This window comes from Atractosteus spatula, chromosome 3 (genome assembly GCF_055471065.1).
Source record: "Atractosteus spatula isolate fAtrSpa1 chromosome 3, fAtrSpa1.hap1, whole genome shotgun sequence".
Taxonomy (NCBI): Eukaryota; Metazoa; Chordata; class Actinopteri; order Semionotiformes; family Lepisosteidae; genus Atractosteus; species Atractosteus spatula.
Genome location: NC_142708.1, coordinates 65,189,183 through 65,207,464, shown reverse-complemented (window position 1 = coordinate 65,207,464; position 18,282 = coordinate 65,189,183). Strand labels below are relative to the sequence as shown.

General features: G+C 49.3%; 2 protein-coding genes across 2 annotated transcripts; one reads left to right on the top strand and one right to left on the bottom strand.

Moving 5' to 3' along the window:
* Nucleotides 1–4,494: 4,494 nt before the first annotated feature.
* Nucleotides 4,495–9,370, top strand: LOC148838203 (uncharacterized). Its single transcript, XM_088911982.1, has 5 exons — nt 4,495–4,547; nt 6,547–6,613; nt 7,165–7,209; nt 7,327–7,493; nt 8,064–9,370. Exons 2-5 carry the CDS (start codon nt 6,559–6,561, stop codon nt 8,775–8,777), a joined length of 981 nt encoding a protein of 326 aa, XP_088768108.1. The 5' UTR covers nt 4,495–4,547; nt 6,547–6,558; the 3' UTR covers nt 8,778–9,370.
* Nucleotides 9,371–10,562: 1,192 nt separating this feature from the next.
* cops6 (COP9 signalosome subunit 6) lies at nt 10,563–16,982 on the bottom strand. The gene is made up of 10 exons (XM_088910221.1): nt 16,888–16,982; nt 15,561–15,686; nt 14,959–15,090; nt 14,679–14,767; nt 14,129–14,191; nt 13,082–13,129; nt 12,391–12,505; nt 12,180–12,272; nt 11,435–11,535; nt 10,563–11,214 (listed from the first exon to the last, which is right to left on the bottom strand). Exons 1-10 carry the CDS (start codon nt 16,928–16,930, stop codon nt 11,074–11,076), a joined length of 951 nt encoding a protein of 316 aa, XP_088766347.1. The 5' UTR covers nt 16,931–16,982; the 3' UTR covers nt 10,563–11,073.
* Nucleotides 16,983–18,282: the final 1,300 nt, after the last annotated feature.

The following is an 18,282-nucleotide window of genomic DNA, read 5'->3' as shown; positions in this document are numbered from 1 at the left end:
TGAGTGGACATGCACGTTCCACACAGAAGGACCCCTGTCCAGAATTACTCCCTTGTTCTTGATCTGCTGTCTCGTACGCAGCGCGCACGGGCACATATTGGTCTAGAGAGGGTTTAGAACTCGAGGTCTGGCTGCAGACGAGGATTGCAGTTCGACAGCTGTGCTCTCCAGCGTGGGGGTGGCCGGGCATGTGCAGCGGGGCCGGTTGCGACAGGTTGTGGGGTGCTGTTGATTACGGTGCGCCGCCCACCTCTGCTGCTCGACATAGCTGAGATGCCAGCTCTGGCACTGCAACACCTGGAGCTCGTGCCTCCCAGCTCACGTATGGTCAACCTGGTGTTTAAAGACAATGATCAGCGTCTGTTTCACGGGCGCTGAGGGAGGGGAGGGCCCAGGGGGCATTCCAGCCTCCACACGTCAACCAGAGGCAGCCGCTGGGGGAGAGCCTGAGCTGAAGGAGCTGCAGACCAGACGCCGTGAGCATCCTTGCCGCTGCGGTCTGAATGTGACTTGGGCTCAGATCTCTGGACTATTTCATGCAACATATCTGTTTACAGGGGGTCAGAGCCATTCACTGTCTTCAGAAACAGACAACAGAAGGGTCAATTTTCAGGCCTTCTCATCTTAGCGGGGCGGGACTAGGTGAAACTATTTCTCATTGTTCAGTCACAGGACTGGGCCAGAATCTTGTTACTGACCGTGCTTTGCATCCTATCGTGTTGGGTTGTGTCCTGCTCCTGCTACTGAGAAGGTCAACCACTGTTCTCAGACAGATGGTCTGTGCCCGACAGCAGTTCAACTTGGAAACCAGAGCCCTCTAATGCAGAGGTTGTCAACCCAGGTGCTGGAGACCCACAACAAAGCTTTATAGGTCAATGTAATTTTGACCAGTGGTTATTTGTTAGGTAGTTCAGGGATAATTTGAAATGGCAATCCCAAAAACTGCCGTTGGCCATTCCTGACTGACCTTGTTCAGTTGCTCCCAGTCTTCCCGGTCTTCCCCGTGCCTGTACACCCCTGCTCTGATGGGAGAGGTATCCAGCCCCTGTATTTCTAACATGTGGAGGTCCTTCTGAATCCTCTCAAAAAAGAAAATCAAGGACCCTTACTGTAGATGTAGATTAAACAAGTCCCACTTTCATCTGAGCACTCGATTGTTTCTCTTCTCTCTGCATTGTTATAATTGCTTACACTTGTATAGAGCTTTTCTGGACACTCCGCTCAAAAGCGCTTTACAGGTAATGGGGACTTTCCTCCACCACCACCAATGTGTAGCCCCACTTTGATGATGTGACGGCAGCCATAGTGCGCCAGAAAGCTCACCACACATCAGCTCTCAGTGGGGAGGAGAACAGAGTAATGAAGCCAGTTGATAGAGGGGGATTATTAGGAGGCCATGAGTGGTAAGGGCCAATGGGAAATTTGGCCAGGACACCGGGGTTACACCCCTACTCTTTTAATGACCATGGAGAGTCAGGACCTTGGTTTTACGGCTCATCCAAAAAACTGGTTATTTTGCAGTATAGAGTCCCTGTCACTATACTGGGGCATTAGGACCCACATGGACCACAGGGTGAGCACCCCCTACTGGCCCCACTAACACCTCTTCCAGCAGCAACCTTAGTTTTTCCCCAGGAGGTCTCCCATCCAGGTACTGACCAGGCTCACACCTGCAGAGCTTCAGTGGGTTGCCAGTTGTGAGTTGCAGAGTGATATGGCTGCTGACAATATTGTTGCCTCCTCTGACTTGACCAACAGTGTAGACTGAGTTTTTCCAAGATATTTTCCTTTTGGAGGTTTTAGAATTGAAAGATACATTTACCCACACAGTTTAGATAATTGAACATTCAAATGTTTTTTTTAATCACAATTTGATGTTCAATCTTCATTCATTTTCCCCCCTCCAAGGCCACGCAGGGCCTCGGATGTGAAAATAGCCCGTAGGGATTCAAGTTTGTCCAATGGCGTTTTCGCACTGATCCATAGCTGGCTGGAAAGCTGACACGGGGGACCGGGTGTACGGACCTGCGCCGTGTCTCTTGGATGTTGGGAAGAACAGACCCTGCCAAGCGCTCCAGCCGCCACATTATCCTCACAGCGGGAGCTCGTTATTCCCGCGCTGATCCACACCCCCGGGCCATCCGAGAGGCACCCCTGGGTCCTGTCTCTCCTGCTTCCAGCAGCGGAGGAATTTTTATCCGTTTCTTTTCCTAACTAGCACAGACTCAGCAGAAACCCTAGACTACAATCACCCCCCTGCAGGGCCAATCCTGGCCCGCGAATTTGCACAGTGCCTCGCGGTAATTGGCCTCTGCTCCACGTGTGCAAAATCATGGAAAAGAGAGGCAGTGTGACCCAAGCAGATTTAAGAGACGTATGAAGTGAAGTTTCCTTACGTGTCACTGAAAGCCAGAGGCCTGCGGGCTCTCGCTTGATGCAGAGGAAACCTGGAAACTGCAGAGCTGTGCAAAATAGGGGAACAGGGGGTCACAGAGTACTGTTCTCACACAGCTGGGGGACTCAGTGAGGACAGAAAGGGAAACTGGATGTGCATTTACCTCCAAGTACAGGAGGGAGGTACGTCTTTACACAAAGGGTGGCAGGAGTATGGAACAAGCTGCCCAGCCATGTCAGCACCCTTACCCTGGCTTGTTTCAGGGAACAAGCTGGATCAGACCTTCACATCGATTGGCTGCTACCTGCAGGGCAGGCTTTCAATTTGTTATGTTCTTGTGTGTGTCAGGATCTGAAAGATTTGTCTACTTGAACGTTCTTCCCTTCTGAGTTTTGTAGATTGAGTGAAAGTTTTTGTCCAGTCCCTGCGTGTGTATTACCCCTGTTATGATTTACTGCCCCCTAGAGGGTGGGGTGGTCGATGTCAGCAATACGGTGTAGCTCTGGTCAGTGGGGGATGATTGGGGTGAGGAGGGCAGTGAAATGGACCTCTTTACCAAGAGGTTATAGGACCGGGTCCCTGGTGTGGACACTAGTTGTGTCCTTGTTCAAGCTGCTGTGCTGTGTAGCAGCTGTGTTCACAGGGAGATGGATTTAGAATGGATTGTTGCGGTCCCTACCCTACGACTCTCAGCTCCGCTTACAGCTGCACGGGTGTATAGCCATTCCTACTCCTTGTGAAACGGGCAACATTTGACAGCCAGTCCACCTTCTAGCGAGAGGTGAATGGAAGCTGCAGCACCATGCGAAAGTGGGCAGAACATGCAAACTCCACACACACAGTCACCCTGATACAAAGTCAGTCCCAGGAACCAAGATCTCAGGATTACGAGGCGAACGCAGAATGGGTTAAAGAAGCTACCAGGGTCCTGCACCGTGCCTGAAGGGCGAGAGTCCTAAGTAAGCAACGAGTTGTAGGCAGCGCGCCGGCAGGCACTGGCGAGCCCAGCTGGTTCGCAGGAAAACAGGCTCTAATTTGATCAGGCTGGCTCACACGGAGGAGGGAAACTGGTTATTATACTGCTCAGGACCTGGATTGGAATGGGTGAAAATAAGATAAAAACGCAGATAGGATTTGCGCGTAACTGGCTTTTTTCAAAGCTGCAATGAGCCGAGTTGTAATGAACGCCAGTGTCAGTATCGGTCCCTGGCCGGAGGCTCCCGAGCTCAGAGCGGGCTGATTGTTTCGGCTTTTCTTTCACAATGTCGCTACACCGGACATTGTTTCTGTCGGGTTTTATTTCTAATAACTGGAACTAGATAATAAGAAGCACATGATTCACAACGCGTTTACATTTAAGTCTCATTTCTGAAGACTAGTTTAGTTTTCTCTTAGGGTGAAGACCACAGCGCCATTGCAACAGAGCCACTAATATACACACCTAAACCTCGTTTATGTGTCCCGATGGAAACCGATGTTCATATCACTGGTAAAATGTATTATTACTCTGCTATTATTAAAGAACGCAGCTCATGTTTCTTCCTTTTTAGCCATTCCGAGGCTAGAAAATGTCCTAGAGCGCTCAGAGTGGACACGAGCTGTTGGCCCACCTGAGACTTGAACCCATGACCGCCGGGGTACATACAGAGATCGTCTCACATGGCCAGCTCCTCCGAAGCTGAGCTCCTGCGCCTTTATCACAACTCCACACCAGAATAAAAAGCTAAAGAAGTTTGCTTTAATATTCATGCTCGTTGAACCACACCGAACAGCGAATGTCATTTCTAATGAAAGGCAATGCATTGAGACTTTATGTTTGTTTGCAAACAAGTTTATTTTAAAATTATTCGAATAGATCTCTCGGTTTTGTGAAAGGGAACAAGAGCCTCACACACAGAGGCTGGGCTGACGGCAGCACTTTGCTGTGTTCACAGCGGGGTTCTATCTCGATTTCATCTGAACTTTTTACGATCATTCCTGGGGGAGAAGCGGTGCCGCCAGTCCGCTTAAGAGGAACACGTCACCCGTGGCCCCACCCCCAGCTCGACCATCAGCCAATAGGAGCTCAGTCTAGCGCTGATTGACAGGAGAAGCTGTATTTAGCTCACCTGCGGCTCTACCTGCCAGAATACAGTTAGCGGCGCGAGGCCAGGTAAGTCTAGCCGGGGGGATGCAGGGGGGGTCCATCTTCATTTATAATGTTTTATCCACGTATTCTTTAAAAATGCGGTGTTTACCAATATTATTTTATTACTGAAAAACGTTGCTGAGGTAATTAATATGTGTGTGTCGGTCACTTCCGCATAGAAGTGGCTGGGGTTCAGTATCATGGTTTAGGGAGACGGGTGAGAGGGTAAATCGTAAGTAATTAGGGGTTGTGGGGTTCCTGTCAGTGGGCTCAGTGCTGCTTTGAGTGCGTGATGGGACGGGTCTGGTCGGTAGTGTCGGAGACCAGGCGAAACTCCGACACGCTCCGCAGGCTGAGGAAAGCTCGCGAATCCCTGCTGCTCTTCGCGCCTCTCTAACCGTGGATTCGAGAGGTAGTGTAGTTTAAACCGTACCTGCTGCACAGATACTGTCTTGACAGGCGCTGCAGTTGCTCTGTGGATTGACAGGCAGAAAGGGGTCCTGCTACCTGAGTAAAATGAGTTATATGAGCATACAGAGAGAGATTTTCATCTGGAACACATCTTTACACAGAGTGGTGGGTGTGTGGAACAAGCCACCTAGGCATATTGTCAAAGCCGACACCCTAGCTTCTTTCAAGAAACGGCTGGATAAGATCCTCCAATCAGGACAGGAGGCACTTCTTTACACAAAGGGTGGTGGGGGTGTGGAACAAGCTGCCAGGCTTTGTTGTTGGAGCCAATACCCTGGCTTCTTTCAAGAAATAGCTGGATGAGATCTTTGGAACAATTGACTACTGAGTGCAGAATGTGTGAGACTGGCCCAATGGCCTCTTGTTCGTAGCTGTTCTTACTCGCGGTGTGCGCTACAGCTTGTCCTAGAAGCAAACAGGACCCTGTACACACAAACGAGCCCATTATTGGCCAGATGTTGAGCAAAAGAGAGGAAATAAGCCCTGTGCTTTACTGGAGGGGACACACAGTGTCACCGGAATCGTGTTCCAAGTGTGAGCCTGTCTCTCATTAGCCTCCTCTGAGCTGGGAAGGGTTGTACAGAACTTGCTAACGAAGCAGTTCTCGTTAAAGCACCTTGAACCCTTGCCACGCTGGAAATGGGGAAGAGGGGGTGGGGGCTGAGGAGCCAGATGTGCTGTAAAGTGATGGGGGGCTTCAGATCAAAGAGCATCAAAGAGAAGCAAAGGGGTGAGAACGATGGGTGGGAAGAGAGGGATGAAGAGAGAGGGACTGAAGTAGGGGGGCAGTCTGATGAGAGAGATAGGGACTGAAGTAGGGGGGCAGACTGAAGAGAGGGAGAGGGACTGGTGTAGGGGGCAGACTGGTGTGAGAGAGAGAGGGACTGGTGCATCTAAATATTCTTACACTAGACATTCAATTTGAATTTTTAAAACTGCATTCACTGTAGTGGTGTCATTACAGGATCTTTTTGGTGGAGTTCTGCTGAAGAGTTTTGAGGCGCAGAGTTATGATAGAAAATTCAAAAGTAATCAGTCACGTCATTAAAAATACTTTTATCCAAATCAGATTAGACTGCATACTACTTCTGCCCATAAATTAGTTTATAGTCAGGATTTCTGGTGCACTGTGGAAAAGGTATCTGGTAACTCAAGTCTAGAGCAGCAGGGCTGTGGGATTCAAACCCACAGCCCTCTGGCTGGTTCAGTCTCTTCACAAATGCTTTCTCATTTGTGCTGTCCTTCTGCACAGTATTTTTACAGTAATTTATTACAGCTCCCCCAGCCTACAGTGCATGCATTTCCAAAACGTTTTTGACTCTTGTTGAATGGCTAGAAGTATGAAGGTGATTGGTGGGCATGAAGCTGTGCCCCTGAATCTGGGCGCAGTGGGTCAAGTGTGTCTTGTTGTGCTCAGCGGAGACGGCTGACCCTTTTCCATCAATCGTGCCCAGCTGACAAGTCCAGTGTGACCTATGTCCCCTGCCAGAGTCCATACTCTGCAAGCCTGCAACTTCCTGCTCAGAGCTGTGCTGTGCACTTGTATTCGCAGGAGCTGCTGAAGATGATGGCTCAGATATTCCTGGCGGGGGCACTGTGCTGCACCACATTGCTTCCAGGTGAGTTGAACTGCTTGCTTTTCCTAGAGGCTTTTTACATTTTAAAATAAAAATAACTTGCTTTTATAGTAGCACAAACGTCAGTGATGTTTCTCTGGTGCCTATTGCTCACTGGCCCTCTTACTAACTTCGGTTGAGATACAGGGGAGCAGCTTGAGTGTCGATCTTTGTGCTGACACCTGCTCAAACACAACGCCAGTGTTGTAACACAACACCAAGCACCTGAGGGAGGAGGCACAAACACAACAGCAGCTTTCCAAGGCATGCTGGGCCTGACAAAGACTCACTCAAAAGAAAAGTGATGTCTATGCCACAGTACACAATGGTACTGTGGACAACTAGACAGTACAGCTGGCCCCATTAGGAGGCATTCATTTAGTTTGTTCTATTCCCTAAGCAGAGGGGGTTTCAGAAACAGGGCAGATTATGGGGGTGTGGGGGGAAAATGCTTTTCACTGAACCAGTGCTGATCTGGACCCAGAGGCTGGAGGTCTGGAGGCTGCAGGAGACACTTGGAAAAGTGTGACTTTCTCTCTCTCTCCCATCCGCAGGGCTGCTGGAAGCCACGTCGCTGATGAAGATCATTAAGCCTGAAGGTAAAAAACCCTTCTCTTCTTCATTGCCCAGCTGGCGGATAACTCAGGTGTGTGGAGACATGGGGTCCAGTGTTTCTGTGAGATACTCAGCAGGGTTTCCCTCTCTCTGCCCCTTAGGGGAGCAGGCTCAGACGGTCAGCGCTGTGACGATCGACCCAGCCAAGGCCCATGACTTCCTGTCCTCTCGCTCCCGGCCCAAACGCAACGCCGATAAGTGGCACCGCAACAGTCCGGACTTCCAGGCCTACTACAAATACTACAACAGCATTGGGCACACTGAAGGGGTAAGAGCCTGAATGGATGGAGGGGTGGGGCCCAGGATGGGGCGATGAGGGGAGGTGCCAGTGACTAGGAAGAGGGTCTGGGCCAATGACAATGGAGGGGCGGGGCATGTCATACGAAGAGGGTTGGGGCCCTGATGGATGTGACTAGGAGAGGGTCTGGGCCAATGGCAGTGGAGGGGAGGGGCCTGAGATGGGGAGAGGAGTGGGGCCTGTTATAAGGGAATGGGGCAGGTGGTTGAAGGGGCAGGGCCTCTGATGGGTAGAGGAGTGTGGCATGTGACAGGGAGAAGGGTAGGAGCAATAAAGAATAGAGTAGTAGAGTAGAGCTGTTAATTATATACACGTACATTGGAACTCTTAATCGAGCTGATCTCTCAGTACATACACAGTACAACAGACAACACCACACAACAGGAACAATAAATATGTTGTGGAACAGTAAACATATAGTAGTGAGCAAGAACAATATGTAATAAGCGATGAGGAGCAGTATGTAATACAGAGCAGTAATACATTGGTTCTACTGTTTCGCTAATACCCAGCTCACCTCTCTGCTCCCTCTCGCTCCAGCTATATGAGATTGACCGGATCAGGATGCTGTACCAGCAGATGCGTCACCTCGAGCAGGTCCACGGCTCTAATGCCCCCTATTACCAGTACACTCTGGGCCTGGCGCCCACCAAGTGTGACCCGAGCAAGGACAAGAAGTGCAAGACCACCCTGCCCCCCCCTCCCCCTCCCACCACCCCTGCGCCTCCTGCCCCACTGCAGCAGACCCTGATCCGCTACCTCTGTGACCCCCGGGACCACACCTGCCAGCCCCACATCGTCTACATGACCCTGGGCTCCAGCCCTTTCCCCTGTGACCCTCGCTACGACCCTGCCTGCCAGCTTCCCAAAACCGAGGAGCCCCCCAAAACCGAGGAGCCCCCTCCACCCCCTCCACCCCCGGCTCCGAAAAAATCAGTTCCCCTTCCTCCTCCTCCTCCCCCTCCCCCAAGACCTTACAAAGCCATGGAGTATGACTGCGACCCCTACTGGGACCCCGACTGCCTGAGAGAGGTGCCCCACATGCTCACCAAAGGGAAGTCCCACCCCCAGGTGCCTGAGCCCCCCCCAGTGGAGGAAGAGGAGGAGGAGGAAGAGGAAGAGCCTGCTCCGCCCCAGCCTCAGAAGAAGGTTAAAAAGCCTTTGCCCTATCCCTACTATGTCCATGGGCAGTACTACAACTACAACCCCTATGACCCCTACACCTACACCCATCACACTCCAGACAGCCAGTGAAGACCCTGGAGGCTGGGGGCAATTAAAACATCCTGCCCCCACCAGTAAGCCCCAACCCCTTCCCTCCTGCCCCAATCCCTCCATCTCCATGTCAGGGCTGGTCCCCTCTTTCTATCATTCCCTCAAACTGCATCTCATATAGAAAAGGCAGAGCAGATGTAAAAAAAATGGATCTGTGGATGAAACTTTTAAGTTAATGAAGGATGATCAATAATTACATTCTCTCAAGGGCCTGAGAAACAAAGGCAAACATTCAAATCACACTCATCTTGCTATTATTGAATTCATAGGAGTGGGGATGGTGTTCATCAGGCTTGTTAAGGGTTCTTGAGAGAAAACAGGTGTTCTGAGGGGACTAATGAAAACAGTCTGGGGCTCAGCTCAGGCAGCCTCGCTTTAAAGTCATTCTGTGAAAGTAAAAACTGCTTCTTCATTTTAAATTTGGAAAAAAGGACCGAAATACACAATTCTTATATGATCTGGCACGCTGAGAGTGGAGGACCCTGATCGCCGTGGAAAACTGCTGAATCCATCCCTCTGTATTTCTCAGTGGACAGTGGGGTGTTAATACCAGAGATGATAAAGATAGCAAGAAATAAACAAGGAGAAGAGATATGAGCTTGTCTTTTCATTTCTCATTGACTGGGCCATTACGTCAAATGGCATGTCACTGCAAGTCAGACCAAGTGGTTCTGTGGGACTGTATCTGTGAGTGTGAGTCTGAGTGTATTCCTCTATGATTGCATTTGTGTATTTGAGATTATGAGAGTGTGACTGCATCTAAGAATGTATGTGTATGTTTGTGACTGTGTGATTGTATCTGTGAAGAGTGTTTCAGTGAGCGTGTTTGTAGCTGTGAAGAGTATATCTAAGTGAGTGTGTTGGTGTGTGAGTGTGTGTCTAGACTGGGCATGTAGAACAGTATATGTTCATGGAACGAGAGTAGTGGGAGGCACAAACACAAAGCTGTGTGTCTGCAGACTGGAGCACTTTACTAAACACAGGAGAGATGCCCAAGAAAGAAGAGTATTTTTGAGGGGAGGGGCTGTCATTAGTGAGTCCCCAGCCTGGTGTTATTAAATGCCCCATAACCAGAGGGCATACTAGTCCTATAACACCCCCCCACCCCAGCAGGGCCTCTGATCACAGCCAGCTACAGCCCTAATGACTCCATCTGCTGCCCGCATGTGTGGAAACTCCCTGACACTGCAGTCCTGGTGGGGAAAAAAAGCCTCTGTAAAAACACAACCGCAGTGGGCAGGGGGCTCGTTAGGGGCTGTCTTGCTTGTGCCACGTTGCCCATGGTCACAGGGGGGTGCCCTCAGTCCTCTTGCTTTACTGAACAGAACTGAGCCAGCCCAGATCCCATACCTCGGTGTGCTCCATTACTATTAAACCACCCCAGAGCCTGCCTGGCCTTTCACATGCAGTTTTACAGCCGGAGGGGTTAACAGGCAGGGGGAGCTGAGCCTTCTTCAGAAGCCATTCGGCTTCTGGCCCACTCCGTAGTTGATAACCAAGTGATCCCAGGATCTCAGCCAGCCGTTTCCTGAAAGCACAGACCCAGAAAACAGGCCCAGGGCAGGAGCAATGCATCTGTAGTCGCGGCTGAGATTAGAGAACGCCTCTCCACACAGAGGGGGCTGGCTGAGGGAGCTGTAATGAGGACCTGTTCTCAGGACCACATAGAGCCCAAATCTTCTCAATCTTCAGATTCCCACTCCACACCAACTAGTGATCCCACCACACCAGAACCCACAGAAACCAAACCAGTCTCAGTCCTCCAGTGTGGAAAACATTTATTTTAAATTCCAAAAAAAACTAAAGCAAAATTCAAACAAGACGAGCACTAGAGAGCCTCACACAAGAGGAGGAGGTGTCTCTACATCTTCAGACACAGCCCCCACCTCGGGATTGCCAGCCTGCAGGATAGACTGGCGCCAGGAGGGGGCGTATCAGTGCGAGGTGCCACAGGGTGTGTGTGTGTGTCTTCCTATATTTGTGTTCCAAGGTATTAATGTGTGCTGTATTTTGTATTAGGCATTAGATCAAACCATTTATGGCTTACAGAACCAGAAATCAGACATCAGCCAGAGAAGGGTTTACCAAAGTGCATGTGGCGTGCCTCAGTTAAACAAGACAGCGTCCAGGGTAACGTGATTCTCTCTATCAAAGACACCGAGGCTCCACTTCGCAGCCTCACTGTGTCTTGTTCAGCTGAGCCATGTGACTGGAACCCCTTCACAGGACAGCGCTGCCCCTGCTCAGGGAAGGAGAGCGACCCCCCAGCCCTTCCTCAGAAGAACAGCCCCCTCATGCGGCGCCCGATGCCCTGCCGGTCGTACAGGATGTTGAACTTGTTGACGAACTGGTTCATGCTGTTGCAGGTCTTGGTGATGGTGCCGAGGTACGCCATCAAGCCCACATCATTGCATTGCTGAGCGAGAGAGAGAGAGAGGAAACGACTGACTCCTCTGTGTCCAGTTGGCAAGGAGTAATGTAGGTGTTATGATGTGTGACAGTGTTACTTTATCAGGATGCAAGTGTATTGGTGCGACAGTGTTACTATATCAGTTGGGCGGCGTCAGTGCAACAGTATCGGTTTAGTTTGACAGTGCAACAGTACTAGCTTGCTGGTGTTACTGGTGTGCACTCACATCGTAGAAGTCAGTCTTGAACTTGAGGGTGCTGAGAACAGGCAGCCGATGGCACAGAGCATTGGCCTCACGCAGGATCTCGTGGTTAAAAGGCACCTCTCCTGACAGAGGGAAAGAGGACCGCAGGGCGGCAGCTTTAGACACAAATGGGCCACATGCTGGACATCAAAGAAAGGTGAAGCCAGGGGCAGTCAAACACTCTCCTTCCTTTCATCTGAATCCCTGTCTTCCTGTCCTTTTGCTCTTTGCACTCCTGTTCCCTACCCCTTTCTGTCATCTCCCTCTCTTTTTATTAAAAAACTTTAGAATTACCCGTGACTTCCGTTTCCCCCACCTGATCTGGAATCCCCCACTGTGTGTTTTTTGTTTGGCTCACTGCCACAAACCCTGCCAGCGCACACAGGAGAATGAGGAAGTGGAGGCAGACCCGCCCACTTTTGAACCAATCATTTGGTTCTTCTAATAAATAATCTTTTAACATGAAACTGCACCAAAGCTGTTACTGGAGGAGAGGCACACCCCTCACCAACAGTAATCCTGACCCTATAGTGTGCCACCACTTGGGAAACCCCAGTTACAGTCGGCTAGTGACACCACCCAGACTCGAAAATGTGCTCAGGAGAGTGCCCATGCTGATTGAGTTTCACCAAGTAAACCTACGCGTCCTATATAAGCCTCTCACAAACCTCTCCCCTCACCGTTACCCCAGCTCTCTGCCCCCCCATCTCGCCCCGCAATGCCTCACCAGCCTCCACGGCCTTGACGTACTCCAGGATGACCTTTACCCGGCTGTGCAGCATCTTGATGGCACTGTGCTGGGCAATGAGGTGCTCGGCCACTGAAAGAGATGGAGAGAGTAAGGCGAGGCAAACAAGGGAGGCAGAGGAACAGAGAGAGCAACAGGGATGAATATAGAGGGCAAAAACAAAAAGAGAACCAGGGGAACCGGGTCGCACCTGTGGAGTTCTCTCCAGTCCCGGTAGCAGTCATGCGGGCCACATGGTCCACTCCAATCCTCTCCGCCTCCTCTGTGGCCAGTGTGTAGGTCAGTTCTGCAAACAGCATGGTTGCCTAGGTAGAGAGGAGCGGTACAGGGAGGACAGAGGACAGCAGGATGGAGATAGAGATCAGTGCTGGACATTCCTGAATATTGTGCTACCTTTCACTGAGAGACCTGCACAGATGACTTAGGCAGGATGTGTGTCACTGATCACAGTGCCTCATGCCCATGTCAGCTTCCAGGACTGGTGTATTGTGGGTAGGTTGAAGGATACCAGGACAAGCCACAGTGTAACCGTTATCTCACAGCTTCAGTCAACACTTTGAGAGAATTGTCCTGTATCTCCCATTTCAATGACTCAGGAAACGGTGGACTTCAATAGGTGAGAATCTGGATCAGACTGCCTATTGCAAGTTGATAATGAGCTATTGAACACTGCACAGTTTAAGTGAGCTTTGAACTGACCAGTGCATACACTGTCACTCCTGTCTGTACAGCAGATACTGCTAGATGCACCCTATCGCACCTGACTGGACTACAAACACTGCTAGAGCCACTGCTATCCCTCTCCTCTCACACTCACCCTGAAAACACCTGTGATGGCAATTACACAGTGGTACAAATGTTTAGTTCACAAAAGGTGTTACCTCTCCGTTGATGATGTCGATCACAGACTCATACACGCTGACCGGGAGCTGGAGGGAGAATCAGAGAGAGTATTGAAAGGAATGAAAAAGAGAGAAGCCTCACACAGGGAGATAAGAAGGAGGAGATAAAGGCAAAAGAACAAAAAGACAAAATAAAGTATTTTATAAAGAGCCACACTTGAAAACAGCTGAAACTGCTTTATGAGCTGGATTTTAAAAATGTTACATTTCCTATGAATAGGGAGCTTTAAGAACCATCAGGATATAACCATGCTTGGAAGCAGTACAAGTTTAGTGACTAAATGCTGGTTCTCTTGAGCACTGTGGGTACAGGAATGAAAATGTAAAAGCTGTGCAGTAAATATGTGGTGCTACCTAGTGGAAGACGGTGGGAGGTGCAGCTCTGTTGACAGTCATGAGTTTTGATGAGTTACTTGCCTTAAACTTATTCAGTTGGTTTAATAATTCTTTAGCAGCTTGAGAGAGATCTCATCTTGCATAGAAACACCACTCTAGTATTACACAAACCATTCACAAAACCGGCTATGATTGTAGTTTCTAATCTTCAATTCTCAGCACCAGCACACACTGATGTTGGGGAGATGTATGCCTGTACTTCATCAAGATCGGCAGGGAAACAAAATGCTCAGGGTGAAAGAGCGAAGACCAGGAAACTGGGGTGGTGATCTTGGCTATGACTGATTATTATTAATTATTATTACATAATGATCCATAGCTGGAGGTGTCGAAGCTGCTCCAGAAAGTGAGTTGTGAAAGGTGAGGGGAGGTACTAATATTACAGCCCAGAGTGGATCCTGTGCTGTCTGGACTGTAGAGCACCACACTCCAAACTCTGAACCTGGAACACTGGAGCACCAGTGTTATGAATCTTCTAAAACTCCATCTTCAAATAAGAAGCACAACTCAGCTCTGCAGACTTCAGAATGATATGTTATTGGCAATGTAACTTCAGTCACGCCGGCATACTCTGAGAATTAACACCAACAACCCTGACCCCCCCCACAGTCCCAGGCAGTCAAGACTCACATCAGTGTGTTTGGTCATGGGGTTCAGTTTGAGGAACAGGGGGCTCTCGATGATCTCACAAACCTGCCCAGGGGGAAAGAGAGAGGCAGAGAGAGACAGTGTTAAGACACTCTGATCCCACTAGGCGTGCTGCAGCAAAGCTGGTTCCCCTGTACTGTGCCCGTGTCTCAGCCTGCATAAGCTTGGACTCATCACAGAAGAGCTGCAGGCACAGAACCGGCTCACAAGAAACCAGTGCAGATCAGGAGACCAGCCCTAGGAGGAGCCACTAGTCGGTCTGAGCAGCTACAAGACGACCCTGACTTCTAAGTGAAGAGAACATCCAGCACAGAATCAGTTGTACACAGCAGGGCAGAAAATGCTAGAACCAATAAAGACAATGCGGAGCACTGAGAGAAACAGCAGGTGAGCAAATTATTGATGGTGTGATGGTGACGGCTTCGTAACTGAAGGATCGGAGACTTGACAATGCAGGATGAGCTGCAGCTGCAATGTCCTGATGTGATCATTCTCCCTTGCCCACTGGACTGTCACCTGAGCGCCCACCCACCTGCTTGTGAATGTGGATATCTGATTGGTCAGGAGGCCCGCCTGTTGTGTACCAGCCCAAGAACTCCATGTCCTTGAACACCTGCTTAACTGAGAGATGGAGCCGGAGGGAGAGAGGAATGAGAGGGAACAACAGGAGGAGAGAGGGAAGAAAAGAAGGAAGATTGTTTGTTTCAAAGCAATGCAACAGATTAAAAATTGTATTAAAAACATGCCCATCAGGCCCACTGTCCCACGCCCACCAGGCCCCACGCTCTCCCACTGACCCACGCCCCACTCACACTGCTCCTCCTTGGTGTAGTAGTATTCCTTGTCGATGACAGCTCGGTCATCCACTGTGTGGAAAAGCAGCTCAAACGAGTTCATCACCTCGATGTTCCGGCCTTCCTGCTTCCCAATCAGGGCTCCGATCACTGTGTGGGAACAACGCACTGAGTCAGCACACACATTGTGAGCACACACTGACACAGACTCCACACTGACAGTGTCCACACACACTGGCACAGTCAGCAGGCACCGGCAGTGTCCACACACACACTGTCAGCACACACTGACACAGACTCCACACTGACAGTGTCCACACACACTGGCACAGTCAGCAGGCACCGGCAGTGTCCACACACACACAGTCACCACACACTGACAAAGACTCCACACACACTGTTACAGATCGCATGCACTGCATCACTAAAATCGCAGGCACACAATCTACCTTTAAACAAGAATATCCTTCTTCATACATTTACAGACAGTAGTTGGATTTAATCTGCACAAAGAACCAAGGTTACAGAAACAGTTGGCTTTTGCAGATGACTCTCCACACTGTCGTTTGTTACAAGACAAGCAATGGAGAAGCTGGAAAGCCCCTCCGAGACACTCTGACCTTGCATGGGCCGTCCCTCCTGTGATCGCATGCGGATCCAGTGGTCAGAGATGTTGAGGATGACAAGGGGGTGAAGAGCCACTGAAACACTGCCCGTCACCCCAGATGCCATAACGCTGGGACTGACTGAGAGAAGGAGAAAGGATTAGTACTGACATGCTGGACACTACAGTACATTAACACTGCACTGAGAGAGAAAGGGGTTAATACAGACACACTGGACACTACAGTACATTAACACTGCACTGAGAGAGAGGGGTTAATACAGACACACTGACTGGACACTACAGTCCATTAACACTGCACTGAGGGGGGGGGGGGTTAATACAGACACACTGGACACTACAGTATATTAACACTGCACTGAGAGAGAGGGGTTAATACAGACACACTGGACACTACAGTCCATTAACACTGCACTGAGAGAGAAGGGTTAATACAGACACACTGGACACTACAGTCCATTAACACTGCACTGAGAGAGAAGGGTTAATACAGACACACTGGACACTACAGTGCATTAACACTGCACTGAGAGAGAGGAGTTAATACAGACACGCTGGACACTACAGTCCATTAACACTGCACTGGGGGGGGGGTTAATACAGACACACTGGACACTACAGTATATTAACAATGGTATAGGACAGGCTGTATGTGATCACCTGGGATCTAACATTTCAAACACAATACAGAGAACCCAAGTGACAGTTCCACACACAAAGTGGTTTAAAAACTCTGGCTTCTTTCAAAAACCAGCTAGATCAGTTATCTATCGAATGCCTTCTTGTTTGCGACACTTATTTTCTTAATAAAGCACGAGTCAGTTGGTCGGTTCTTTCAATAAAACAAAATACAGATCAGGGGCGATTCTCATATAAATGAAACAAGAATCAGTAAATGTATCTCCGTAAACTTTATAACTCCATAAAATTAACAGACTGATGACAAATACTAATTAATTTCCAAATTTCTTAAACTACTGTATACAGACACAACAGATGAGTAAAGTGTTTGGAATCGTCAAAACCAAAAGAGTGACACCAAATTAAGCCAATCAATACACGTCTTTCAGACAAAGGGCGGTACGTACCCACAGTCGTCCAATCATACAGAAGAATACACAGTTCCTTGACCAATCAGTATGTGAAGGGCAGCTGTTAAAAACATCGCTATACCCGGTTTATACCAAGACAAAATCATTTTTATCTCGCGCTTCGTTATTATTAGTCCTCGAAATGAGAATGTCTTGAGACAACAGCTGTCCACGAATGTTACCATTTTTTAAGTAAAAACGAAATGTACTTGAAAGCAGAGAATTTATTACCTGCCGCATCTACCTCCATTCCTCCGCCGTTGCTCGCCGCCATCTTGATCTCCGCGCAGCTCACACTGGCGCACCCGGGACGCGCATATGCAGTAGGCCACGAGGAGGGACGTACTTGTTCACTATGACCCTGTCGCCTGTAGAGGGCAGGCCTGCTGTCAAAATACTCCGCCACTGTCTGTGTGCTCCATCTGTATCTCAAAACCCCTTTTCAATAAGAGACACACCAGCGGGGGATCGGGGGCAGAGGGTCATTATATACTAAAAATACAGTATGGAAGAAAAATTAACTGTGGAGCCTTCTTCAGTAGTGAAGGAGAGAAAGCGCGCACATCATTTAGGTTATTGTGCTTTCATAATAATAATTGCTTACACTTATATAGCGCTTTTCTGGACACTCCATTCAAACTGCTTTACAAGAAATGTGGACTCCCCTCCCCCACCAATGTGCAGCACCACCTGGATGATGCAACAGCAGCCATAGTGTGCCTGTACGCTCCCAACACACCAGCTCTCAGTGGGGAGTAGAGCAGAATGATGACGCCAATTCATAGATGGGGATTATTAGGAGGCCATGATTGGTAAGGGCAATTAGAAATTTGGCCAGGACACCAGGGTTACACCCCTGCTTTTTTCAAGAAACACCCTCGGATTTTAAATGACCACAGAGAGTCAGGACCTCAGTTTTACATCTCATCCAAAGGATGGCACCTGTTTACAGTCTAGTGTCCCCATCACTATACTGGGGCATTAGGAACCACACAGACTGCAGGGGGAGCGGCCTCCTGCTGGCCCCACTAACACCTCTTCCGGCAGCAACCTGCTGTTTTTCCCAGGAGGTCTCTCATCCAGGTGCTGACCAGGCTCACACGTGCTGAGCTTCAAAGGGTTGCTAGTTGTGATGGATTAGCTGCTACCAGCAGTTTGATCAGAAGGGCCTCTAGTTTCCTTTACTTATTTTTTAAATTCATGGAGCAATGCACTGCTTCTAGGGGCTCTGTGATTAGTACTGAGTGGGTTTTATCTAATAAAGAACTTGACCAACTTGACCAACTTGAGTTTTATTCTCATTTCGTAGCAGGAAAAGGGGTATAATGTCTTTTATTTGCTATAAAAGCTATACAAAAACATAGCTCCGGCAGCTATTTTGTGTTCCTGTCACATTGAGCAAGAAAGCGTGTTATTGTCTAATCTACTCAGTTTGTGGCTACGGAGTAATGCATATTTTGAACTTGACTATACCGACATTTCTAAGGGGAAACCTGAAACGTCAACACGTCAACGTCAAATTCAAGCGATCACCAATCACATCATTCAGCTTGATTAACCAATGGTAGCTCCCAAGGCCGGACTGTGGCCAATCGCAGCGCCAGCCCACAGATAGGGGCGGGACTA